General features: G+C 43.1%; 1 protein-coding gene across 1 annotated transcript in view; it reads right to left on the reverse strand.

Moving 5' to 3' along the window:
* mipol1 (mirror-image polydactyly 1) overlaps nucleotides 1-19,440 on the reverse strand; it is a 104,448-nt gene extending 85,008 nt beyond the window's left edge. The window contains exon 1 of the mRNA XM_056256117.1: nucleotides 19,334-19,440. Coding sequence (XP_056112092.1) covers nucleotides 19,334-19,440 — 107 coding nt within the window. The remainder of the gene's footprint in view (nucleotides 1-19,333) is intronic.
* Nucleotides 19,441-19,637: the final 197 nt, after the last annotated feature.

A 19,637-nucleotide genomic window follows, 5' to 3' on the forward strand; every position in this document is an offset into this window, starting at 1 on the left:
TGTACATTTTATAACATCCTCAGACCTCAGTCATATGATGAAAATGCATCATGCTTCAGGATAAAAGGCTTCAGCCATCGGAAGAAATAGCATAGCGCCTCAAATTGAAAGGCTGTGTCCGAAATCGCCCACGCCTATACCTTTAAATACGGCACTGTTTGAGGGGACAGCCATTTGTAGAGGTGTCTGAAACCATAGTGGATGTTATCGAGTGCACTCATTCAATCCCACAATGCACTGCAATAATTAGTGTTCAAAAACAATGTACGCTCAACGGCCAGAGAATACCCATAATGCTTTGTGAGAGTCCCCCCATCCTAACCCCAACAAGAAGAGTTAATGGCAGGAAGTGCAGCAGATGGTCTTGCCTGCTGGCAAAACTTGCCCATGAAAATGCATTATCTGGAAATGTAGGTATAACAAAGAACTACCACCACATTACAAAGTACTTTTTCAGTCAGTGGGGTCCAGATTTTGTAAGTCGTGTCATACATGTCAATTGGCGAGTAAACCCAATCAGAAAATCCTGCCTGCTCCACTCTGCCCTAATTTCAGTTGTAAGTGACTTTTTTTTTTTTTACTTTTGTAACATAATAAATGTCTTTACTGCCAATTTTGATCAATATAATGTGTCCTTGCTGAATAAAAGTATTAATTAACTTATTTAAAAAAAAAATCTTACTGAGCCCAAACTTTTGAACGGTGATGTAGATATTCATATGCATGCAAAAGAAATGTGGTGTTACACTAACAGCAAGAATCAACAGCAAAAATCCAAAGGTTCTTCAGACAAGATACCATATTAATACCGTATTCCATTGTATTTACAGTGTACCATGCAAATATGAATATGGCAATAATTTAGTGTCATGGTATTATCATCTCATATCACAGGGATTTTAGTATTGCCTGTAATTTGCAGGCTTTTCTTAAAACTTTAAAGCTTTTTAAAGTTGACAATCCAAATATATGTAATTTCATTGGACCCTTTGATACTTGGCTGTTTTCAGAAAAAAGACAATGAATACTAATTGCAATATTTAGATCTAATGTAATGAAGAAATACCACAGCACGAAGCAATGAAGACGATGTTCACGTCCATCTGATATAAGGATGCCCTCTAGTGCGCAGATTTATGAATGCACTGTCCTCCAGTGGTATGAATATATTGGTCTCACATTTTGAAAGTTGCCTTAGAGAAATGCGACGGCACTTGAGCATTTAAAGGGTTAGTTCACCCAAAAATGAAAATTATGTCATTAATGACTCACCCTCATGTCGTTCCAAGCCCGTAAGAAGGTATACGTTTTGATATTTTAGATTTAGTCCGAGAGCTTTCTGTCCCTCCATTGAAAATGTATGTACGGTATACTGTCCTTGTCCAGAAAGGAAATAAAGACATAATCAAAGTAGTCCATGTGACAACAGTGGGTTAGTTAGAAAGTTTTGAAGCATCGAAAATACATTTTGGTCTAAAAATAACAAAAACTACGACTTTATTCAGCACAGCAGTGACGCTGCTGACGTGTAATCCGGTGCGCCCGAGCTTCGTTTACAGTCTGAGGGAGACGCACGCTGTAAACAAAACAATCTTCGCAAACATGTCTAAGGATTTCGACACAGAGGAAGACTTGCATTTTTTTGCCCAGCTATATTTATTTGAACCCGAATACACGGACACACCAGATACACGTCAGCAGCGTCTTAAGTCATCAGCGTCACTGCGGACTCGTGAACGCGGCTTGACAACAGAACCGGAAGAGAATACAATGCTGAATAAAGTCATAGTTTTTGTTATTTTTGGACCAAAATGTATTTTCGATGCTTCAAAACATTCTAACTAACCCACTGATGTCACATGGACTACTTTGATGATGTTTTTATTTCCTTTCTGGACAAGGACAATATACCGTGTATACATTTTCAATAGAGGGACAGAAAGCTCTCGGACTAAATATAAAATATCTTAAACTGTTCCCCGAAGATGAACGGAGGTCTTACGGGCTTGGAACGACATGAGGGTGAGTCATTAATGACATAATTTTCATTTTTGGGTGAACTAACCCTTTAAATGTTGACTGTGCTGGACAGTTGCCCAAGGCTAAATAGAGACAACAATATATTTTGACCAACATGTGCACTGAGATGTGTTTCCACGAGGCTGTTCCATTATGCACATTTAAAAGCTATGGTTGTGGTAAAATAACTGCTCAAATTCTGTACTACTTTTTGATTGCCAAAAGCAATTCAGACGAGTGAATATGGGTCAAACTTTACTTCGGGTTTTAAGCAGTCTCTAGAAACGCTTGGTTAAGCCACCAAATGTACACTGCATATCACCCTGAATCCCAAGGTGCACTTGAACGGTTCCATCAAACTCTCGAAACCTTGCTGCGTAGCTACTGTGTGGAAACTGGGAAAGACTGGGTTGAGGGTATTCTTTTCCTGATGTTTGCAATAAGAGAGTTTGTGCAAGAATGCCTCAGCTTTAGCCCTGCTGAACTTGTGTTTGGTCACACAGTTGGTGGCCCACTAAATCTGCTAACCGAACAATTGCTGAATTAGAATTGTAAACCCATATCTATCGATGGTTTTAACACTTCTATTTGTGAGATGTTGCATAAAGCCCAAAGAGACTTGCTAAGCTTTATCTGTATACTGCTCAGACTAAAGCCTGGTTCACACGGAACGATTTTAAAATTGTCGGCCGATTTTCCAAACCTGAGAGACCCCACACACGGCGATAAAAAATCACGGGTCTAACAGTTTTGGTCGTACAGTGTGTGGTGCGCAGCCACACGGCAAAATCAACACATCACGCACGAACCGATTTGACTCGCTAGCATTCCCAGGTCATACGGAAACACTCGCAAAATCCCTCGAGATCAAACGTGACTTCAGAGTAAACAACCAGTGTAGTTTGTTTTTAAATGGATGCTGCACATTGGTGGTGGTTGAGGAGATTCCCCCTTCCATGTGAAGCGCTTTGAGTGCCTAGAAAAGCGCTATGTAATGAATTATTATTATTAAATTAACCGAAAAAGAAAAAAAACGTTACCAAAAGAAAAGGCGATGGTCAAAGAAGTGGAGACAACGCGAGCATGGACTATTTTGATTTTGTTTCCCGGTGCTTCCTCTGCGCCTCGTCACCTCGCTTTCTGATTGGCTACACGCCACAGTCCACAGGCTGCGTGCTCGTTTGTCCCCGGGAGACACCACACACGAGGAGAAATCGGGCCAAAAAAATCCAACATGTTGGATATCCCCGATTTGAGATCGGAGCGGTCCCGACGTCCTTCCGAGCAGACGAGAGCAGTCTTAACACACCACACACGGCAGGAATATCTGATCAGATTATTTATGATAATCGGAGCATCCTTAAGATTGTCGGAAGGGGTAAATCGGGGCTAAAATCGGCCTAATTATCCTGCCGTGTGAACCAGGCTTAAGATGAAGAGTGGTTTCGATAAAAAGTCTGTAAAAGGAAACTTTCGTCCTGGCGATTCTATCTTGGTTCTACTTCAGACTCTCGGTTCTATATTACATACAAAATGTTCTGGCCCTTATCTGGTCAAAAGAAAGTTAAATGAGACTAAATTTCTTGTCACCACTTTTGACCGAAAATGTCAAAGCCGTGTATGTCATGTAAACAGACTTAAGGCCTATGTAGTCAGAGCTCACTCTGAAGTGGATGCAGATAAGACTGAAGTTCCCCACTGGCGTCCTCTATTCCCACTGTCGGTGTAGTAGCAAACTACTCCCTAGAGGAAGATAGTTTGATGAGCAGAGATGTTCCAATTTCCTCTACCCGGTTGAATAAGTTTGCTATACTGCAAGATCTCCCACATTTTCGACTGAAGAACAGTCTAAAGGCTTAACCAGCTTACTGTGTGCTTTCCCTACCTTATTTAGTGATGTGCCAGGTAGAACTACTGTGCTCCCATTCTCTAATGGTAAGAGATTCAGACAGGTTACTACGAAGGTTGCGGGTTTGATTTTCAAATAACTGAGGTGCCCTTGAGCAAGGCACCAAACCCCCAATCGCTCCACAGCAAAAAAAGGGTGCCCACTGCTCAGGGTGTGTCTCCACAGTTTGCAGTGTGTGTGTACACTACTCACTGCTCCTAATGTGTGTGCACTAACTTGTATGGGCTAAATGCAGAGGACAGTAGAAACTCTAAATTGACGTGTTGTTGTGACTTTTATTTTGACGGCGCTGAGAACGCCAGAGCCTGAGCACACAAAGCTCCCATTCTCAGACTGTTTAACAGTCCTGTCAAATACATTATTAGATAGAACTGTTACACAAAGAAAATAAACAGTATATGAAAAAGTATTACCGTTTGCCATGGGGTTGATCCCCAATGTCACTAGCAGAGCAGAAATACATAATCATGTTTGGCTTGGTCCCCTCAAAGTCGCATTGGATTTTCTCCTTAGCATAAAGGTTGAGAGGTCCAATCTATCACATTTTTCAATGTTTTTAGAGTTAGTTTGTGGAGTAAATATATACTTATATAGGCTATAATCTGTGTGTGAGCATGTGATAGGTGTGAACTGGTGGGTGCCGTTTTTTGCGTGCGTCCGGACAATAAGCGCACACTACATTACATCACTGGTAGTTCCTATTGTGCTGGGTTAGAACTTACACTGAAGTAGGAGCTAATTTAGTTCCCCCAATCATGCCCAGATTCTGCGGTGCGAACACGCCAAAAAGCTGGTTATTCCACCATTAGTTCTAGGAACTATGAAAAGGTTCCTCCTGTGCGGAAAGCCCTAGTAACAAAACCTGACTCTTTCCCCTTCCCAGAATGTAGTACTGCGTAAGTAGAGTTGGTTTAGCGAACAATGTTACGAATTCAGTTCTGCCTAAGGGGTTTTGGCAGGTGCCCCTTACCTAACGTGCCTCTGAAATGTCTGCGTTTGTCACCCCCAACTAGCTTCCTACAGTATAAGGTCCTAGCTTTTGGAATGTGAAACGCGCCTGCTATATTTCAGCATATGATGCATCAACAACTGTTGGATGTGCCAAACTGTGAAGTGTATCTGGATGATACTGTGGAATATTCAGATAACAGATCATGTAAAGACCCTTGAAATGGTTTTCAAATGCCTAACTGCTGCTTCCTTGACACTAAATCTTGCCAAATGTGAGTTTGTAGAAGGAATTGTTATGTACTCAGGTAAGCAAGGTAGGTCAGGAAGTGGTTAAACCTGTTGAGGCAAAAATTTCCGCCATACTTGAATTCCTTGTACCATGTAACAAACGAGAATTGAGACATTTCCTAGGTATGATTGGGTCCCAATTCATCTGCCCTATCTCTCCTCTTACAGACCATACAAATAGAAGGTTTTTAATGGACCAATGACTGTCAACTTGTATTTCATGCTGCCAAAGACCTCTCTTTGCTTCAAACTTTAAAATGTCTTTCAGACTACAAGTGGATGCAAGTGGTAAGGGAGCTGGTGTGGTACAATTTCAGGAGGATGAGTACCATATTGAACATCCGGTTTCCTACTTTTCTAAAAAAGTTCTCCAAGACCCAGCAGAGTTATAGTGTAATTGAAATGGAAGCTCTGGCTCTGTTGTTTGCTCTTCAACATTTTGATGTGTACTCGGGGAGTAGCTGGCATTGCTTTCCCGAATGTCAGGTTCCAATCAGCGATTGTTAAAGGCCCACTGAAGTGCCTTGGAACGCGCAGCTTTGTATGATGCGTTGACGTAATTTCTACTGAAACAGGAAGCTAAGCCGGAACATATTGAATGGCTCCTCCCCCTTTTCAAATAGCCAATAGCGTTTAGTTTACCTCACAGACAGCAAGTCATACTTCAAAGTACGTTGGATTCAATAGTAGAGGTGTGAATAAATTCTAGCCATTTAATTCTTAACCAACATACGGATGGAAAACGGAATACAACTCAAGCGTTTCAGCAACCGAACTCACATCTCCAACCCATATTGCTCCGTGACGTGTCAACAGTCACTTTGGTGAGGTGTTATTTATAGCATAGGGGGTGGGAAGCTTTAGATTCAAGAGAGCATTTGATTGGACAGAAGATGTGATGAGAAGCTGAAGTCTGCAGTGATGTCATAAAAATCCGTGATCCATTTTAGCGGAAGTGAGAGACTGTAAGGCCCTGTCCCATTTCTCCCCCCTTAAAACTTCCACTTGGTTTTGAGTGCCCTCGAAAGTAAAGTCCCCTCAACGAGGGAAGTGGAGTTGAAGATCTTTCCCTATGAAATGGGACACCACTATATGCAAATTAGCACGGCAATCCTCAATACGTCACGCGCAGCGTCAAAGTGTCTACTACTTCTACTACTATTTTCATTCATAAAATTGCCGGTTCCAGTTGTTGTGTTGCCTGTTGTGTGGGCTGTTTTCGTTTATCTACATCTGATGAATCAACAGAGAAGACATGTGGAATATAGAAGACGCATTTCCGGTAATTTTGCCATATATTTGTTTGTATCTGATCGTTTAGAAGCGCACACAAAACCCAAAGTTTGCTTGTCTAACGTTAGTTGCAATCCGTTTCCGAACGCGCGCGCGCCGCCATGGGAACCGGGGCAACGTCTCTTGCGCGGATCATTGTGCTTTTAGTAGCTGTTTTTACCACCAACGTCCCGCAATTTAGAAACCGCAGACACTGCACTTTACAACAATCACCGATTGTGCTCAGTGCTGATTCTGACGTTAGGTTTGGGTTTAGAGAGAAATGACAGCGCGCTGTGAAGGGAAGATGATGCGCTAGACGAACGCGGCTAGTTTTGAATAATTTTACCTCACATATCTTCTTTTTATAATCCTTGGAAGCCAAAATCGAAAATAAAATTAGATTAACTAACTTACCCAGATCAGATGTATATTTGATTTGCTTTTGAAGCACTCGGCAGATATCATATGAACATCGTCAGATAGCTTCGTGAAATATTTTCTAACATTAGTGTTGAAAACTCAACAGTCCATTGGATGTGCATCAAACTAACATATTCCAACATATTTCGACATTTTAACATGCGTATTTGCGAAAATATACTTAAAATAAAATTGTTCCTTTCCAGCGGTGTCCGCCATCTTAGTTGAAAAATTTGACCGGCTCGCTGAGTTCGCAGGGTATCCTGGGTAATTTCATCTTCCACTTCGTTTTAAGCCTGCATCGGACCGCACTATGTTTTGAGGGTTGATTTTAAGGGGAGAATAGCACTCCCCCTTGCTCTTTGGAGTATTGGGACACCCTACCCCTACACGAGAACGCGCAAAAACAAGGGTTAGGGCAGAAATCTAGGGTAAGGGGAGGTATTGGGACGCAGCCTAAGTGTCAGGTTTTGGGTAGGTGGAAGTAGCGAGGACTCAAGTGCAGGAAACAAGGTTTTTTTATTAGTATTCAAAATAAAACAAAATACAAACAAACTACCCCGAGGGGGAAAACAACACTGACTTGACTTGACAACACACAGGAGGAACATAACAGGGTAAAGTTACAATGACGAACCAGCACAGGACTGCAAACACAGGGAGAATAAATAGGGAGAGCAAACAAAGCAGGTAACGAGGGAGGACAGGTGGGGCAAATGAATCAATAATCAGGTTACAAGATGGGAGGGGCTAGACAATCGACAGGAGAGCACATGGCACAAGGAAACACATGACAAGCCATGTGCTCACACAAAACATGACAACATGAAAGCACACAGCCAGTGTAAAACACAAGCTGTGTGCTACACAGTACAAGACAAAAAATGACATGAAGGCACATGTGTCACGATGTGGGTTTGTGTCCTGTCATGGTCTATGGTTCCCTGTCTTGTCTATTAGTTATCCCAGGTGTTTCTGATTTCTCACAACCCCTGATCATCTTGTCTAGCTCGTTTGTCCCTGATTATTTAAGCCCTGTGTTTCAGCCTTGTCTTTGTGAGTTCTTGTTTAATGTTTGACTGTTAACGTTGATGTTGGTTGTTCTTGTATCCTGTTCCTGAGTCCCGAGTCCTGTATCCAAGTTTAGTTTATAGTCTGTTAAATAAAGCGTGTGTTGCATTTGGATCCTGCTTCATCTCTGCTTCAACCGCACCTCGTTACAACATGAAACAAGGCACACAGACAAGACAAAATAGGAGTGTCAGGGCTCTGACACAAAACCAAGAAATAGACTAGACAGAAGTGTCAGAACCTGACAGTAAGTTTTGAATGATTATATCTCCTAAATGCGAATTTTCTCATTGTTTTGGAACACACCAGCTTATTCATAACCTTAAGTCTAACATATTCATACTAAAAGCTAAAAAACTAAAATTTTGATTTCAGGGGGCCTTTAAGGTGGTTGCTTGCTGTCCAAAAATACAATCTGGACATTCGACACACGAAGGGCACTGAAAATGTTATGGCGGATGCTCTCTAGAGTATACAGTAAAGATATGGTGTTCTCTATTTGTCCCTTGTACCTTTCTTTCCTAATGTAAATGGTAAGAGTGAAAGTATTTTACTACAAACAAACCCAAGTTTGTATTCTTGGTGGTGGGGGTGTTACGTCCTTTGCGGTAGTTTGCTGAAGAGATACTCAGCTACCCATGCATGACGATGAGTGTTGCAGTAGGGCTGTCGTGCAACATGTCACATAACCTATCACATGCTCTCACACATTTATTTTTTAGCATTTTGGAAGAAGTAAAATTTACATATGTGGTTTCAACAACCAGATGCATTTACACTTGTCCAGTTTTGTCTGGAATGCATCTCATTGGATTTTGATCAGAGAAAACGCATGAGGTGTAAAAAGGCCCTAAGAGGGCAGAAAGAGCACTGCTTCAGGGAGGGTCACTTCTACCCTACACCTGACTTGTGTGTTGCAAAAGCTGTTGAGTATGAAAACTTGTGTGTTGTCCTACTGAATTACAATGGGTGTGCATAGTTTGTGGTTACGTGTGCTCTGGTGATTAAACAGCGTTGTAGTATTTTCAATCAGGAATAGCAATATTTCTTTTGACTATTGTTACCGTATTAAAAGGTATTGTATCTATCTCTCATATCTGCGAAAATTGTTTTTGGTTTTTTTTAAAGCTGTGGAGAGATGGTGCCATTTTCTTTTGAAATACTAAATGTTTATCCCTGTTTTTTGTTTAGTTAGTGTAGTGTTACAAATTGTATTAAATGTTTAGTTAGGTTATATAAACTACTTGGTTACTCACGTAACCTCAGTTCCCTGAGTTAGGGAACGAAGTATTGCGTAGCTATACGCAGTGGGAAAACTCCTTTTTCTCGATTTACTGAAACCTATATGTAAAACGCATTTGCAGCTGCACAGCTAGCCCATTGAGCGTCTGGCTCGCTCATAGGCTGTGCTGCAGCAACTGCACATCCAATGGCGCGGGTGCCTCTGACGTGCGACCAATGAGACCACTCTACGTCATTACACGTCAGAGCCCATCAAGGGGCATGGCCTCAGCCTATATTAGTCCCCGAATTCACCATTATAGCAGGTTTATACGACTGAAGTGACAACTAGCCAGTTAGTACAGTGCGCCCGGCTACACAATACTTCGTTCCCTAACTCAGGGAACTGAGGTTACGTGAGTAACCAAGTAGTTCCCTTTCGAACAGTCACTTCGTATTGCGTAGCTAGCTATACGCAGTGGGAACGCTATGCAAAACGCCGCACCGAGTAACTGGTTGCCACTGCAGCTCAGGACCCCTGTGATTGTGATTGGCCAGCCAAAGCGGGTTTTATATGTATGTGAAAATATAACCGGCCAAAAGCGGGTCTCATATATATATATGTGATTGTGCACAGTAATATTAATGACAGGACCGGACACAGTCAGCCCTAATCATACCGAAAGAACCTTCGCCTGTAGGGAAGGCACCTCCATATTATAGAATTTCATAAATGTGGAAGGCGAGGACCAACCGGCTGCATCACAAATATCCTGAATGGGACAGCCAAATGACCAAGCCCATGACGAGGCCATGCCTCTGGTCGAATGGGCCCTGATACCTATAGGGCAAACCTGACCCACTGAGGTATAAGCCATCGCAATAGTATCCACTATCCATTTAGACAGTCTTTGCTTAGTGACTGAATCCCCTTTGGATCGACCACCAAAGCAGACAAATAGCTGTTCTGATTGTCTAAACGACGCAGAACGCTCCAGATAAATTATCAGCGCCCTAACACGGCAGAAAAGATTAACCTCCCCATCCTCTGTAGAAGGGGGAAGAGCCAATAACGTCACCACCTGTGCTCTGAACGGTGTTGAGAACACTTTGGGCACATACCCATGCCTGGGCTTGAGGATGACCTTAGAGTTATCCTGAGCAAACTCCAGACATGCCGGGCTCACAGAGAGAGCCTGCAGATCCCCCACTCGCTTGATAGATGCCAATGCCAACAGGAGAGCGGTCTTCAGCGAGAGAGGTTTAAGATCAACCGACTGGAGCTGTTCAAAAGGTGGACCCCTCAAAGCAGGACCGTGGAGAGGTCCCATGGTGGCACAGAGGGAGGTCTGGAGGGGTTGATCCTCCTAGCACCCTTCAGAAATCTCACGACCAGGTCGTTTCTTCCCAGTGATTGGCCAGCCACCAGAACATAGTGTGCTGCAATGGCTGCCACATACACTGAGCGTGGACGGGGAGTGGCCCGCGTCCAACAGCTCCTGTAGGAATGAGAGAACCACTGATATTTCACATGACTCTGGGTCTATATGGTTTTTTGAGCACCAGCTGGAAAACCCCCGCCCATTTCGAAGCATAGAGGCGCCGAGTTGACGGGGCCCTAGCTTCAAATATAGTGTTTAACACCTTCACAGCAAGGTCCCTGGATACCCGTTTAGGGGCCACACATGGAGCGCCCATAGATTGGGCCGCGGATGCCACATTGTTCCCTTCGCCTGTGTGAGGAGGTCTTTCCTCATCGGGATAACCGAACCAGCTCCGGAAACTATGGTCTGGATTTCCAGAGAGGAGCCACCAGAAGGACTGGGCACTTTCTCTCTCTGACCCGTTTGATGACTTGTGGAATCATCGAGACGGGGGGAAAAGCATACCGGGGACGGTATAAAAATAAAATAAAATAAAAAAAATACAAAAACTGCTTTCATTTCCAGACAGTTGATGTGTAAGCTCTGCTCCGTGCTCGACCAGAGGCCGGATCCAGGTGCGCCCTCATGTAGCGCTCCCCAACCCAGGTTGGACGCGTCTGTAAAGACCACTTTCCTCCTGAAAATTGTCCCCATTGTCACACCCTCTTGGTACCAGTCCTGAGCCCGCAAGGGAATCAGGGTCCTTAAACAACCATGATTCATCATGATGCGCAGACTGCCTGACTGCCATGCATGGGTTGGCACACGGCATTTCAGCCAGTGCTGCAGCGGGCGCATCCGCAGTAATCCCATGCGGAGTACTGGCGATGCTGCTGCCATGAGACCTAGCAGTTTCTGAAATTTCTTCAGGGGCACGCGATTGTGCGCTCTGAACGAGTCTGCAAGCGATCGCACTGAGAGCGCGCGCTCTGGTGTGAGCCGCGTTTCATCGTCACCGAGTCTAGAACTATGCCCAGAAAGATCGCACTCTGGCTGGGGGACAGTTTGCTCTTTGAAACATTGATTGTGAAACCCAGGCATTTCAAATGGCCGAGAATCAAATCCCTGTGAGCTAGTAGCTCAACTCTCGACTGCGCCAGCACCAGCCAGTCGTCGAGATAATTCAGCACATGCACTCTTCTCTGTCTCAGAGTAGAGAGTGCTGCATTCAGACACTTCGTGAATGTGCGGGGTGCCAAAGACAGATCGAATGGCAGAACTGTGTATTGAAAGGCCTGTCCCTCGAAGGCGAATCTCAAGAATGGCCTGTGACGAGGGTTTATTGTAATGTGAAAGTAAGCATCTTTTAGATCCATTGTGACAAACCAATCCCCCGGGCGAATTTGCGCGAGGATATGTTTGATAGTTAACATTTTGAAGGGCCGTCTCATGAGAGCCTTGTTCAAATGCCTCAAATCTAGTATGGGTCTGAGCCCGCTGTCTCTTTTCGGAATTAGAAAATAACGGCTGTGAAAACCCGCCTGTTTTAGCGCAGGGGGGACTAATTCTATCGCCCCTTTTGCTAATAAATTCTGCACTTTGGTGCGAAGCACGTGACCCACGTCGCTTCTCACCGAGGTCTCGATAACCACCTGAAACTTTGGGGGTCTGCGAGCGAATTGGAGCGAGTAGCCTCGCTTTATAGTGTTTATGACCCAACTCGACACATCAGGGATGGCTTGCCAGGCTAGAACCCATGTGGCTAGGGACTGACACACTGATTGGGATGGGCCGCCTAACAAAGGGGGACCTGATACCCTTATAATGTGATTTGTGCATACATTGAGTGTTTGACCCTACTGTACAGGCATTTGCGTGTGAGGGAGTTAGTGTTACAACAGGGAAGGGGCCGCCTAGTGAAGGGGGACCGTGAACCCATGTGTTGTGCTTGTGAAACATGCTCTTTTTGAAACATACTCATTTTGTACTTTATTTGGTTCGCCGTGAAAACGGCGTTTGTTTGTAAAGACGCGCTCACTGTTGCGGGCCTGTTTACAATAATAAAATCCCCAGCCGCCTGAACTGAACAGGGAGCTGTGGGAAGTCTTTTGTCTGGGATGGGCCGCCTAACACAGGGGGACCTAATACCCTTATATTGTGATTTGTGCACATACTGCGAGTGTTGGACTGACTGCACAGGCTTTTCCTGGGGGAAAGTCAGTGTAACAACTGGGAGGAGGCCGCCTAGTGAAGGGGGACCGTGAACCTGTGTGTTGTGATTGTGAAACATACTCTTTTTGTGCTTTCCGTGGGTCGCCGTTTGTAGAGGCGCGCACAGTGCAGCGGGCCTGTTAGACGGGGAGCTGTGAGAAGTGTCATGGGATTTAGAGCAGTGACTATCTGTGGCGGCGCACCCTTCGTAGCGGGCGCACTGATTGCAGTGATAGTGTGGGGGATGATGAACAGAATGTAAGGGAGCGGTAGCTCTCGTGTCGTAAAGAGAGATAGCCGCGTGCACATCTGACCGCGCGCTTCTTCCGTCGCTGCTCAATGAGGGAAGGAAGCAGGCAAGCGCATGAAAGAACATTTCAGTTAGAAAACGCTCTTCTGTGTGATGTGCAAAACAGAGGGCGGGTAGCTCTCGAGTCGTAAAGAGAGCTAGCCGCGTGAACATCTTCCCGCGTGCTTCTTCCGTCGAGGCTCGACGAGGGAAGAAAACGTGGGAGTGCGAAAGGCGGTTTGCCGTCCCAGGGAGAGCTAGCCGCGAGCGCATGGTGTATTTTTAGTGCGGGGTAGCTCTCTTGTGTTGTAAAGAGAGCTAGCCGCGCGAACATCTACCCGCACGCTTCTTCCGTCGAGGCTCAACGAGGGAAGAAAACATGGGAGCACGCGAGGCGGTTTACCTTCCAGAGGGAGAGCTAACCACGAGCGCATGATGTAATTGTACAAACAAACACAGAATATACAATAGAAAGGATATAGCGTCGTCGCCGGATAGCCACAGGTGAGACGGCGTCAGGAGAAAACGGCTGAGAAGGCGTAGTCTGCTGAGATTATGCTCGCTCAGGCTGAAGGGCTTGTTCAAACGGCGAAGGCTTAGTAAAACAGTCAGAGACATGCAGTTGTCGCTGAAGTAGTAAAATCTGCTATAATGGCGAATTCGGGGACTAATATAGGCTGAGGCCATGCCCCTTGTCGGCGCCCGCACCCAGTTTGCTGCTGCAAATGCGTTTTACATGTAGGTTTCAGTAAATCGAGATAAAGGAGTTTTCCCACTTCGTATAGCTACCCAATACGAAGTGACCGTTCAAAAGGGAACTGAATTTAGTATTTGAGGTATAAATGCAGAGTTTCCAGCTGTGAAACTGGCCAGTCCTGCTTTGTGTATTGGTCAGATTACTGAAACTCTTAATGGCTCTTGGAGCTCCTGTCTCAGCAAGAGAGTCCTGCCATTCTTGTTCTTGCGTCTCAGTGTTTGAATGGTTATGCTGATTGGATTAGGATTGGTAACACTCTCAGTCTAGGGCAGGTTCCTAAACCTGTATACATCATTTACATGCTTTGTTCATCACAATGTTAAGCCCTGCCCCTAAATGTATATAAATTGCAAGGGAACGTTTCCCTTAGTCAGACTAGATTGAAATGACTACAGCTACACACCGCAAGTTCTCAATAAAGAATACTGCGTGAAAGATATCCTAAAGTCTCCTGGTTTTCGCTTCTGAGTTTCATACACTTAAAGGGGTCATATAATGGTGCATGCACTTTTACAAGTTGATTGTACTGAAATGTGTGTTGGCAGTGCCTGTACACAACCATCATATAATGATAAAAATCCATCCAGTGGTTTTGTTTTAATCTCCTTATATGTTTTCCCCTGCCTCAAATCGAGCCGTTCGACCGTGTGACGTCACACGCTCGGAAGCCCCTCCCACGATTGTTGATTGACAGGAGCGTCTCAACACAGACCCGCCCTCGCGGGTGAGATCAGCTCCATGAGAGAGCTGTCAATCATAGTCTGCGCGGACCGGCGCGGTCATTGTTGATATGCTGGAGCACTGTCTATGAGCAGAATGGCGTCTAAGCGATTGTGGTGTTCTGTTCTTGGGTGTAATAACGAACACAGTCATTTTAATGTTCCTAAATCCGAACCGCTGAAGACGCAGTGGCTGTGTTTGTTTTCGAAGGGAATATTCCCCACGAGCAACGTCAATGCATTCATGTTTGCGCGAATCATTTCTCACCAGACTGCTTTATAGACGAGGAACAGTATAAAGCTGGATTTGCTAAGCTGCTGCTCATGAAAAATGGATCGGTAGCTGCTACCAGATATTCGTGTTCCTGCTGAATCTCCAGAAGAACGGAAGTGAGTGTAACGTTTTATTAAACTTTATATTAATATATTAATCTTTGCAAATCGCTAGCTGCACGCTTCACAATGAATGCGTCTAAGGTTTACACTCAGGGTACATTACGGCATGTTTTCTATGTATGACGTTCTCAATATAATTCATAATCCCACGTTTATACTGAACAACGCGTTATGGTTATTGAGTTACAAATGGTGTACGCCAGAGCTCTGGTGTACGCATAGAACAGAGGGGCGGAGTCAGCAAAGCTCATGATCATTTAAAGTCATATGCACTGAAACGGCGTGCTGAAAACAGAGCTGTTTTTGACCAGGTAAAATAAGTGTTTTCTTACAATACTAATGAGAATTTTTAATTAAAGTATATTACAAACTTTTAATTTAGATCCTAAAGAATCATATTAGCTTGTACAAAAATGGCATTATATGACCCCTTTAAGAAGAAAAAATTTACAACAGTTAGGGAATAGAGGGAAGCCTTGGTTGTTGATTTCTTATCTTTTGTATGTAATTTAGTTCCCCTCTTAATAGTAACTCTTTTGTTTGTTGTTTTTGCCAGGCCCTCTCCTGAAGACACTGCTTCCATTTTCTTTGTATAATTAAAATAAACTAAGTTTGCTACAACACATTTCTTGGGCAGAGGGCTAAAGGGAATCCTTTCTGTTTTCCGTTTCCTCTTTTGGTTTAATTTTTACATGTTAGTCTCTATCCCAACCCTAGACTGGGGAAGGGGAGGGTCGTAAGATAATCGACTGTGAATTCCTGTGCCTGACGAGAAGATGGCAACCGTAGCTAAATCATCAATCCATCCATATCTTCAATCTGCCGGTCCAATGCGGCTACAGTGTAATATCATACAGGTATAAATTACTTTTTCATTGATTCATTGATTATTAATTTATTTAATTAGGGTTAGACAGAATTCAAGATAAATCTTTTCATCTTGCTACTGGAGCTGCCAGTTAGCTAAGTTTCAAATAATTATTAAACAGCAAGCACAAACTATGCAAAAGTGGCAGCCCTTCTGCTGCACTCAGTGTCTGAATTCGCTCACTTGTTTTCATTCATTCCCTCAAGTGAAGTATATTAGTGGACTAATGTAGGGAATAGTAAATACTTCTACAAAGGCTTCAGGTCTCAGGAAAAACAACATTAGGTTTGCAAAATGGACTCAGACAATAATGCTTTACACCAATCCATCCGCTTGCCATTGTACTTGGTGATGTGAGGCTTGCATGCAGCTGCTCGGCCATGAAAACCTTTTCCATGAAGCTCCCGCCACACATTATTGTGCTGATAGCAAAAGAAAGGTTGGAACTCTTCAGCTATGGAATCAGCAGAGCGTTAACAACTTTTACGCACCATGCGCCTCAGTACTCGGTGACCCCGCTCTGACTATACAATACGTGGTCTTCCGCTTCATGGCTGCTGCTGTTCCTAAACGTTCCACTTTCCAATAATAACACTTAAAGTTGACAGTGCAATATCTAGCAGAGATGAGATGTCATGAACTGACTAATAGCAAAGTGACATCCTATCACAGTACCATACTTGAATACACTGAGCTCTTCAGAACAACCCATTTTTTTCCACAAATGTTTATAATGCAGATTGCAGGGGTAGGTGCAGATTGAAACACCTGAATTCAATAATTAAGAGGTGTGTCCTAATACTTTTGTCCATATAGGTGTAGGCCTATGTCAACTTTGAACCTGGCTTTATACAATGTTCAGATTTCTGTAATGGGCATTTATGTACGTATAAACAATATTTGCATATTAAATAAATAATGCAACATTTGCATATTTAAACACAACATTTCCGAAAACTTGTAATGCAAAGCAAGTGTCTTAATGTACTGTAATTAATCAATTGGGGAAAGTATGGTGATATACCGTATATTAGTTAAAATTTGTACACAGTTCACCTGTGGTGTCTTGCCTTAAAGAAATATAGCACACAAGCACACAGTTAATGTAATAAACTACACCCGTGGATACTCAGTCTGCTAGGAGGCCTGTGTGAATGTGAAGGGAAGAAAGCTCTAGCATCATTTGTTTGCAGACTCCACTTTTTGATATTTTATATCTAATAAAATAGTCACAGTTCAAATTGTCTGAAGTACTTTTCCGTACCACTGTTTTTGGAAGTCTTACAACCACCTAAGCATCACAGAATCATCTGACGAAAACATACACAACCGTCTACGAGACAAACCTAAATGTTAAAAATGTCTCTGATGTATAGGAGACAAGACTGTGGCTATCAGCTGACATTAACAAAGTGTGGCATCCAATTTCTGTTAACTAACATCGTTCCATACACTACAGACACCTTGCTAAATGCACAATAAATACATGTACTAAATTAAAATCTAGACCCCAGGAGCAATACGTTTCTGCCACATCACAGGAATTTGCATTATGTCTCACTATGCACATCAATGTAACTGGTTAATGACTAAAATGCCATACTCACTTTATAGACAACTCATTCTCCAAAGATGATATTTTATGTTTTGCCCTCTGAAGTGCACACTGAACATCCCGTGCCATGCTTCTGATATTCATGTATGTGTTAGTGTGTGTAGAAAGCCGGCGTTTTCTAACTGGACACCGTATACTTCATCTCAGTTTGCACATCTCATGCATACGCAAGCAACATGATCCATGTGAGAAGACAATGGCTGTGTCTCAAAACCACATCCAACCGGAGTCACTGTGGAATTCAAGGGGAAGCTGTCTGAAAGAGATGTCCAGGTACTAACCCAGATTGTATCCAGAAAACATAAAACCACAGCTGCCCAACTCACTGTAGAATTAAATGTGCACCTCGACTCTCCTGCTTGTCTGGAGCTCCACAGAGTCAATATTCGTGGATGGGCTGCTATTGCCAAACCTTTGGTCACTCATGCTAATGCCAAATGTTGGTTTCAATGGTGCCAACAGTGCAAATCTTGGGCTGTGGACAATGTAAAATGTACTGTTCTCTGATGAGTCCACTTTTACTGTCTTACCCAGATCAGTGGGAGTTACTGTGTGGAGAAGCCCTAAAGAGGTTTAACCCCTGGACCGTTGCTGCCCAGAGTGAAGCACAGGAGTGGATCAGTGATGGTTTGGGCTGCAATATCATGACATTCCCACTGTGCTTGATGGACCCTACCAAACCATTCTGGAGGACCATGTGCACCTAATGGTTCAAACGTTGTACCCTGAAGGGGGTGCCGTGTATCAGTGTGATAATGCACCAATAGTACACACAGCAAGACTTGTGACAGAATGGTTTGATGAACATGAAAGTGAAGTTGAACATCTCCCATGACCTGTACAGTCACCACCATCTAAATACTTTTGAGCCACTTTGAGGTGTTTTGGAGGAGTGAGTCAAAAACGAATTTTTCCTCCACCAGATTCACAGTGACCTGACCGCTGTTCTGGAAGAGGAATGGCTCAAAATCCCTCTGGCCACCGTGAAGGACTTATCTGTCATTCCCAAGACGAACTGATGCTGTTTGGCCACAAAAGGAGGCTGTACCATACTAATAAATGATTGTGGTCTAAGGTGTTTGTTTCATTTATCATATATGTGTTCTAGGACATTTGTGCAACATCTAAATACCATGGTATATTAATTTATGATGATAATCATTTAGTTACATTAGGTTTATAATATGGTTCAATGATAAGCAAGGATGTCTGATATTACTTTTTTAACATTTAATCTCAATGTGCCATTTTCATAAAAGGTAAAAATGTGTTATAATAATAACATTCATAAAGGTGTCACGGTGATAAATGGTCAATACATGGTCACAGTGATATTGATTTAGTGGACAAAAGTTTATCAAATAATATTTTTAAATGAAATATGTTTATATAAACAATAAATTAATTAAATTGACTAATTAAAAACTTAATTATTTTTTTATTAATTGCATTTTACAGTTACAAAAAACAACAACAATCATACAATGTATAAGGCTTTTTTTAATATATACATATAAAACTTAAACCCAGTTCCATGTCATTGACCCATACAAAGTAGCCTACAATGTAATTATTACCAAGCACAAGTGGCGAAAACTGCTGTCTAGATAGGCAGCACACTACGTGTTGAGACACGGCCCTTGAATCCATCCAAACCGATCCAAAATGCGACGCACAAGTCTACTTGTATCAAAGTAACACATGACTAAAGCCGCTCTCTTTCATACAGGTCTAATGTGTTACTATTACCATTTCAAGACAAGCCGTAACTAGTCAAAGAAAACGTTTCCGCGTAGTGCTTTCACGTTGCTGCCTAAATCCCTCCTAGACCGGCGTCAAAATACAAACATTGGTTTTAATCCTCTTCAAATTCATTAGTCATTCAGTGAAAGCATGAATAATAATGCAATGAGACATCGATAGGAGTTGTCATTGAAATATGGACCGGTTTCGGACTTACCATGATATAAGCGCTATGGGGTCGGCTGCTGGTCGAACAGGATTGTTTCCTAAAAGTTTTGGAGGGGAACTTCCTTTCCTACTACAGTGTGCGCAGTCAAGCTTCATTCCGGCCCAGCGGGACAGAGAGTGCTGCGTTTGACCACTAGAGGCCACTAGCTCACCGGTGCTTAACATCATGATACCGATATGATACCATATGATAACATAATGAAGTTTGGAAACATTGAAGTCTTTTATGCTCATCAAAAAGACAGAGAAAAAACAACAACAGTAATATTGTGAAATATTACAATTTAAAATAA

The sequence above is a fragment of the Rhinichthys klamathensis genome, unplaced genomic scaffold (genome assembly GCF_029890125.1).
Source record: "Rhinichthys klamathensis goyatoka isolate OS25496 unplaced genomic scaffold, OSU_Roscu_1.1 h1tg000123l_1, whole genome shotgun sequence".
NCBI lineage: Eukaryota > Metazoa > Chordata > Actinopteri > Cypriniformes > Leuciscidae > Rhinichthys > Rhinichthys klamathensis.